General features: G+C 34.6%; 1 protein-coding gene across 1 annotated transcript; it reads left to right on the top strand.

Annotated features, from left to right (window-relative positions):
• Positions 1-4,029: 4,029 nt before the first annotated feature.
• Positions 4,030-4,886, top strand: LOC120774421 (general odorant-binding protein 28a-like). Its single transcript, XM_040104050.1, has 3 exons — positions 4,030-4,279; positions 4,344-4,432; positions 4,515-4,886. Exons 1-3 carry the CDS (start codon positions 4,141-4,143, stop codon positions 4,728-4,730), a joined length of 444 nt encoding a protein of 147 aa, XP_039959984.1. The 5' UTR covers positions 4,030-4,140; the 3' UTR covers positions 4,731-4,886.
• The last annotated feature ends 3,444 nt before the right edge of the window (positions 4,887-8,330 follow it).

Raw genomic sequence — 8,330 nt, forward strand, 5'->3', positions numbered from 1 at the left:
CATGGCTTCGTAACAAATTTCAATCTGTAATTGATCACTTTGTGTGAAACACACATAACGTTTTCACTGAATAATTTTCAATAATTTCTCTTTTAAATAGCCGGAATAAATAAGCAAACGAAAAATTTGAACGATTCAAATAATATACAAATCAAATTATTAAAAATCAAAAATTGAAGAAAAAATTGCATAGAAAAAAGTTACTTTTTGGAGTTGACCAATTTTCCGACTTTTCCTCATGAAAAGTATAAGGTATTTTTATTTCTAAACCTTCCCCGATCCACAACGAACAACCTCTGAAAATTTCATCAATATTGGTGCAGCCGTTCTCTTAGAGTTACTAACAAACAAACATTCATTTTTATATAACGTTTCTATGGGAAAAAGAAAAGGGCTGTTTTTAGGGGTTTTCCGGCAATTATTCGAATTTTTCTCGCCGTAATAACCATCTCTGAACTTCAACCAGGTAATGCTGCAGAGTTTTTTTTTTCAAAACTGAAATATATTGTATTGTTTTTACTCAAGATGGTAGCTTAGAACTAGGTGACCTACATAGGATAATTTCATCTATTTTTTGTTAAATGTCAATACAATTCATAAATACAAATGTTATATTTCTAATCACACTACTCTGAGCAAAAAATATTAAGACTTTGTTCATAATTTTAAAATTTTCAATTTATTCTTCAAAATCTATGTCGCCCCTCTCAAAGTAATCCCCCATGGCCTCAATACACTAGTGCCAACGTTTTTCCCAATCCTCGAAACAGTTGTTAAAGTCTATTTCCGAATTAGCGTTCAATACGCGTAGCGATTCATGTGCTGAACACATAGAGAACGACAGACTTCAAGCGGCATCTACCAAATATTAAAATACACATGTTCTTATAGATACAATTATATAGTCGTGCAGTTGTCTAAATAGCTGTGTCCTTAAGAACGTGTGTATTTTAATATAGTATTTGAGAGATATCGCTTGAAGTCTGTCGCTCTCTATGTGTTCAGCACATCACGTTAAATAGCTTCAATTGAATCAAAACAGGTTTTCCGGAAAGGTGCTAAATAAGCCAATACGGGCGTTGCGGTAGGATATCGGTTAAAAATTTGGATAAAAACTCACGAAAAATCAATGCAGTAAACGACGGTGCATTATCGTGGTGCAAAAACCATGAGTTTTCGTCCCCTTTTTATACTCTTACAACTTGTTGCCACAGAGTGTGATTCACCGAACAGTTGTACGTACATATATATCACCCAAAACTAATGGAGATAGATATAGCGATATATATATGTATATACTATATATATGTACAAATGATCAGGATGACAAGAAAAGTTGAAATCCGGGTGACTGTCTGTCTGTTCGGTCGTCCGTGCAAGCTGTAACTTGAGTAAAAATTAAGATATTTTGATGAATCGTGATATGCGGGTTTCTTAATATAAAAAAATTTACCAATTCGTTGATTGGCATAATCAAACGCCATTAAACGAAAACCTAAAAAGTTCTACAACTAAGCACTAAATTAAGATACATACATATATAGTACAACTGTAATTTGACTCCACACTCCATGCGATTGGTTTTTTAGTATGTGGTATCGGCAAAAATAGAAAAAATCGGGTCGATAACGATTGTCGTTTTTCTAACAAAGCTTATGTGTCTGTCAGTGTATGAGTTATATGTGGTATATGGATATATAAAAGTGCTTGGATTTTGGTCCTCTAGTTAACGTTTTACACCTTCAATTACTTCCTAGGCGTTGATTTTTGCAAGTTGCAATCGTATAAAATGTTCGATTGCACCAGAACTTAGCCCTTCTTTACATGTCGGAAAGAAAGCGGAGTACAGCACACCTCGATAATCGAAGTAAACTGTCATCATAACCTTGATTTTTGACCTGCTTTGATGTGAATTTTTCGGTTTCGACTCGATATTGCCGCGATATTCGGCCGATAGATCGTCTATTTCCGGGTCGTAAGCAGTAGACCCAAAACACATCGCGAGTAATAAAACTTTTACTGACATCCTTGTAGTCGGAAAGTCTTGTTTCACAGACGTTAAAGTAACGCTGTTTTTCGGAAAAATTAAGTGCTTTTGGAACCTTCACTTTTCTAATACCCAAATGATCTTTCAAAATGGCTTTCACTAATACTCCCGATATACCACCGAAGGCAGCCAGGTCTCTAACTGTTAATCGTGTATTATCAAAAACCAATTCCATATTTTATTTACGTGTTGTTCATCAGTTGATTTTGGTGGCCATCCTGAACGCAGCTCGTGGTCAACGCGTTCTCGACCCTCTTTGTGCCAATCAAAAACACTTGCTCGCGACAAACAATTATCAACAAAAACCTTTTCCAATATCTGATTTTCTGACATTTGGCAAAGATTTCACTGACAGTCATACCAACCTAGAAAAAAAATTTTCCGACGAATGGATTTTCGCGGGAAATTGAAATAAAAAAGTCTTACTATTTTTTGTTAAAATACTACATACACCCGCGGCCAAGCGTAACTTTCCATTTAGAAATTTCTAGCGAAAACGTGTTCTATCACTCATTGTAACGGTACTTGTTGCGGTAATGGAATTTTTCCGTTAAGTTTTAACGAAGTGATCTCTGACTTACACAAATATAAAATATTAAAAAAAAAATAAGTTCTGTCAAAAAAGTAAAAGTAAACCAGAACTAAAAAAATGTTAAAAAGTGTTTGGGAGGAGGAAATTTCAAGCAGTGTTTTGGAGAAACTTGTTGGGTCAATGCTTGCTCGTATCGAAGCTGTAATATCCGCTAGAGGCGGACCGACGCCATATTAGATTTCCCGTTATTCTTTTTGAATATGTTGTAATTCCATTTTCAATTGAAACAAAAAATGTTGATAAGTTATTACAAGAATTAGTAATAATGAAATCAAAGACTTGTGTGCAAATAAAAAAAAGTTCTCTCAATTTAATTTTACAAATGGGCCAGATTAAAGTCAACAGTTAACCAAATATATTCGAGCCATCGATATATTCCCCGCATTCTATTAAATCCATAAAAAAGTTACCCAAAGAACGAAAAAAATTGAAAATAGTGAAAAAATATCAAGTGGTAAGTTACGCTTGGCCGCGGGTGTATTGGGTTGATAATAAAAAAAATACAAAAGTTAACACAGTTTAGACATTGGTTTTAAATTTTTATTTTATTATTATACACATATAATTTTATTAAATTCTATTTAATTTTATTTTGTTTCGTTTAAATTAATTTATTTTGCTTTTATGTTAATTTATTTTCTATTTTATTTATTTTTTAACGTTATTATTATTGAATTAAAATTTGTAAAATTCTTCATTCATTCATTTCAGTTCATTTGATAATTAAGGAAAAATCACCAGACGCCACGTGTCTGTGGCACATATGTATGTACATATGTACCTGCATATGTATTAATTGTATTTATCAAAGTACAGACACACTTTTTTGCTGGGGAATATTTTCTGCTTTGTTGTGAGTTTTAGGAAACTCGGCACTATTACTCAAGCAATCGTACGTGCAATTGAAAAAATTATATTTGTTAGTGAGTATGTATTACAAGTATAACGTGCAACGTCAACCCTCCACACAATGCCACACAATAGACTTGAAACAATTAGCGAGTCGATAGGGTCCAATATGTTTGTATAGTCTACAATATATTTGTTCCGACGGTAACTTATAATTTCACAGCTGAGAGATTTAATTTCAACAACGAATAATTATAATAGATAGTCAATACTGGTTGAAATTAAACAGTTCGAAAAACCAAAAACAAATCCATACAGTATATATTCGTCATATGTTTAATGGAGTTTCAACAAATCAACAGCCGGTACTTACACTTATAATACACATCCAAATAAACATACTTCTCTAAGTGTGTGTGTGTGACATATGTATACATACATACATACATGTACATGCATATCGCAAATCTACCTGTATAGATATGCTAAATTACTCGACATATACATACGTATGTGAGATTCACTTGTATAAATAGCAACTGCAACTCTAAGTGAGCAGCAATACAACTTTCGAAGCCATCCAGCTCAACTAGGCACGATTTTAACCAATTCAAACATTTTTACCAAATATTTTCCCACTTACTCGACAAATATGGCCAAATTCATCCTATTCGCCGCCTTATGTATTTTGAGTGCCGCTGTCTCCAAAGCTGCTTTCAACAAAGAAGAGGCTATAAAAAATTTTATGACTAGAGCGGAGGAGTGCCGTGGCGAAGTGGGCGCCGCTGACTGTAAGTATTTGAATCACTATAATTCAATATTGATGAGTTATACTTAGCGTTATCTAAACCGCAGCTGACATTCAGGACATAGTCGCAAAAGTTCCAGCGACCAGTAAGGAAGGCAAATGCTTGCGCTCCTGTTTGATGAAAAAATACGGCGCGGTAAATATTTATTTTACATGATAATATATTAATATAAGTATTATTTCATTACAACTAACATATTTTATTTGACGTTCCTCAGATGGATAGCAATGGCAAGTTTGTCAAGTCGGTCGCCGATCAGCATGCACAGGACTTCACTGACGGCGATGCGGATAAATTGAAGACAGCTCGTGAAATCATCGACGCTTGCGCCGATATTGCAGTACCAGATGATCATTGCGAGGCAACTGAAGTGTATGGCAAATGTTTTATGGAACAAGCGAAGGCTCACGGTCTTCAAAAATTTGACTTTTAAATAGTCGCCTCAAAGGTTTGAAGTTTGAAGATGCAACTCGAGAACGTTAAATTTGATCACCGACCTATTTATGATTTAGATGTTAACATTTTTTAGATATGTGTACATGTGTGTATTTTGTGCTTATTTGTTTTTAATTTTTGTTTATTAAAGCAATACAATACTCTTTAGAAAAATGTGTTTTTTATTTACTTGGAAGAATGTGTTATTACAATAATGCAATTGGGGTACTCACAACGTGTCATAAAGCATCGTAAAATCACACAATTTTATACTAGTTTAAAAAATTTGTTTTTGGATTGCATACTAAAATAAGTTTACGCAAATACAACTCTGACCGTTATGTTTTCGGATCGTTATAACTTATAACTTTATGAGACTATGTGAAACCCCTAATTAGTATTACACTCACTACCAATTCTCAAATATCTTTCATTGAATGCATACATTTTATAAGCAGGTGGCAACTCTTTTAAAAACATTTATCATTTGTAAGCCTTCTTAAATCTCTTTAAATTTTGATTCATCTCGTACTATCAAATGCATTGACCAATTTTTAAATTATGTGGCAACATCTCAAACAAATATTTTAAATTTTACTTATTAAACTAAATCTTTCACATAGTACGCTCGATAGAAGCTTCTCATCATTTGATATCATTGGCCTCAACAACCGCGTCGTTAATTCTGCTTTCTCCAGACAGGGTTAAGGAAGCGAAGGAAATGGGTCTGGTAGTGAACGAGCGCAAGGCGAAATATCTCCTGTCATCAAACAAACAGTCGTCGCACTAGCGACTTGGCATCCACGTCACTTTTAATAGTCATAACTTCGAAGTCGTAGATAATTTCGTCTATCTTGGAACCAGCATTAACACCAAGAACAACGTCAGCCTAGAAATCTAACGCAGAATGGCTTGCCAATAGGTGCTACTTCGGACTGAGTAGGCAATTGAGAAAAAAGTCCTCTCTCGTCGAACAAAGACCATACTCATCATTCGCGTCCCGCTATATGGTGCAGAGGCATGGACGATGACAACATCTGATGAGTCGGCGTTACGAGTTTTCGAGAGAAAGGTTCTGCGTATGATTTATGGTCTTTTGCGCATTGGCAACGGCGAATATAGATATACGATGACATTAACATAGTTCAGCGATTTAAAAGACAGCGACTACGCTGGCTGGGTCCTGTCGTCCGACATTCCAGCTCTGCGACTATTCGACTCTGTACCCGCCAATGGAAGCAGAGGAAGAGGGAGACCTACACTCCGTTGGAAAGGCCAGGTGGAGAAGGCCCTGGCTACACTTGGAATCTCCAATTGGTGTCAAACAACGAAAAGGAAGAACGACTGGACGTTATAAACTCGGCTATCGTCGCGTAAACGGTGTCTGCACCAATGAAGAAGAAGAAGACTTGTTAAACTTTCAGTTTCTTTGTTTTTGTTACCTACTTGTAAGTCAAGTAGCAACATTTTTATTTTACACCATCAGAGTAACAAAACTTACAAAACACTGAAGTTTTAAAAAGAGGAATAGCTAACTTCAGTTGCAACCAATGACTTAATTTTGGATGGTTTGTTTTCTATAGTAGTCCGTTAGTCCGTAGTTCTAACAAGTGAACGGCTTCTTAGAGAAAAGAAGATTTGGAATCGATATCTCAAATAGTGAAGGACTAATTCGCGAATATACAGAGAGGCAATAATCGACTCATCTCGTCACTTTCATCATTTATACACAAATGTATATATTTTATAGGATCTCTGCCGATCCCTTCCGAGTGTCATACATTCTACGACTTCTACAATTTAATTTGAGAATATATATAGAATAAAAATTAAAAAAAATAAAAATAAAATTCGAGTGAACAATATATGTATATTATGCATGAAGTGCCCTCTTATATACGTATCTTTTCTTTTTAAGAGTTTTACTATTAATTTATTAAATATAAAGTCGATTTTCTAAATCGTCTAACCCTTTTCCATATTATACTACCAGAAAAAGTAGGGATTTTTAATATAAATTTCGCACGAAAAGTCATTCGTCGAAATATTTCCATTCAAATGTTACATCCAAATAATCATTGAATGGTTTTTCTGAAGTACATAATGTGCATTCGGCGATTTTTACGATGAGTGCAATAACAAAGAGGTCCCATTAAATTTAGTGTGCGACATCAACTATCAACTAATCAACAATCCGACTACCAGGATGTCATAAAACGTATTATTACTATCGATGAGTAATGGATCGATGCTTACGACCCGGAAATAGACGATCAATCGACCGAATAACGTGGCAAAAATGAGCCAAAGCCGAAAAAAACACGTCAAAGCAAGCAGGTTATGTTGGCAGGTTTGTTCGATTATCTAGGTGTGGTGCAGTCCGAATTCCTCTGACAAGGCAAACTGTCAACAAGGAATACTGATAGTTATATGCGTTGTTTTCGTGAAGCTACTCGTAGGCCGGAAGTATGGGCCGCCAACTCTTGGTTTTGGTACCACGATAATGCACCGTCTTATACTGCATTGATTCTTCGTGTGTTTTTCGCAAAATTTTCAACCAATATCCTACCGCAACCACCGTGTTCGCCTGATTTAGTTCCGTATGACTTCTGGGTAAACTGTTTGGAGTCAATTGACGACATTAAACGTGAATCATTCCGCGCATTGAAGGCTATTGGAAATTGACTTTATTGGAACAAGCGTTGGCACAAGTATATAGGGATCTATTGGATTACATTGAAAAATAAATCAAGAATTTTAAAATTATGAATAATTATGAATTATGAATCTTACTATTTTTTGCTCATGGTATGTGCCCTTGACGTACGCTTCAATAAATGAAAAGACCTGCAAATGATTATAAAGGAGACCGACGGAAACTTAGTTTTTAACCCTCTACCTACATATGTATGTACCCATACAAGTATATTTATAAGTGTATATAATACTTAATTTAGTATGTACTAATTTGTGAATGACGTGATAAGATAACTCTAGACATTAATATTTATCACACTATTTTGTACAAAAATGTAATTATTTCGATTAGAATCTTAATTGGCCACGTTCCCAACGAAATGACTCGTCAGAAGCAAAACGTATTAAATTCTCAAATGATTCGTTATTTTATTTTCATTCTCACATTGTTTCAAGTAATTTGCGAGAAAAATTACTTTACATTTTTTTTTTTGATTTTGTAAATCTATTTTAAAGTTATTTTTAGTGAATTTGTTTAATAATTCAAAAAACTAATAAATTAAAAAAGATTTATACGTAATAATTTAAATTGCATGTAAGACACTAATGTTTTCTTCCCAAAGTTTATTGGCCAATATAATAGAAAAGAAATTTGGGCAAAGAGACGACAGTCGAGAGAGAGGCCATGGCCACTGAATGCGACTACATGTCTACTGGCAAGCCGACTTACTGGCCTTCCGACATAAAAAAATTACCTGACCTGATCGACTTTTTCATCCCTTGACAAATATCTAAGACCATCATTAGAATGGAAAATGGATTGGACTTTAATTCGGACCATTCGCCAGTATATTTAATCCTAAATGGCCATCTAAAAGAAATCGACAATAGACATCTGGTT

Source organism: Bactrocera tryoni, chromosome 4 (genome assembly GCF_016617805.1).
Source record: "Bactrocera tryoni isolate S06 chromosome 4, CSIRO_BtryS06_freeze2, whole genome shotgun sequence".
NCBI classification, from domain to species: Eukaryota; Metazoa; Arthropoda; class Insecta; order Diptera; family Tephritidae; genus Bactrocera; species Bactrocera tryoni.

What these genes read in the sequence shown, in the direction of transcription:
- LOC120774421 (XM_040104050.1), top strand. Translation starts at nt 4,141, where the DNA reads ATGGCCAAATTCATCCTATTCGCCGCCTTATGTATTTTGAGTGCCGCT. An exon ending in CGAAGTGGGCGCCGCTGACT is followed by an intron (nt 4,280 to 4,343) that starts GTAAGTATTTGA and finishes TCTAAACCGCAG; the next exon opens with CTGACATTCAGGACATAGTC. An exon ending in TGATGAAAAAATACGGCGCG is followed by an intron (nt 4,433 to 4,514) that starts GTAAATATTTAT and finishes GACGTTCCTCAG; the next exon opens with ATGGATAGCAATGGCAAGTT.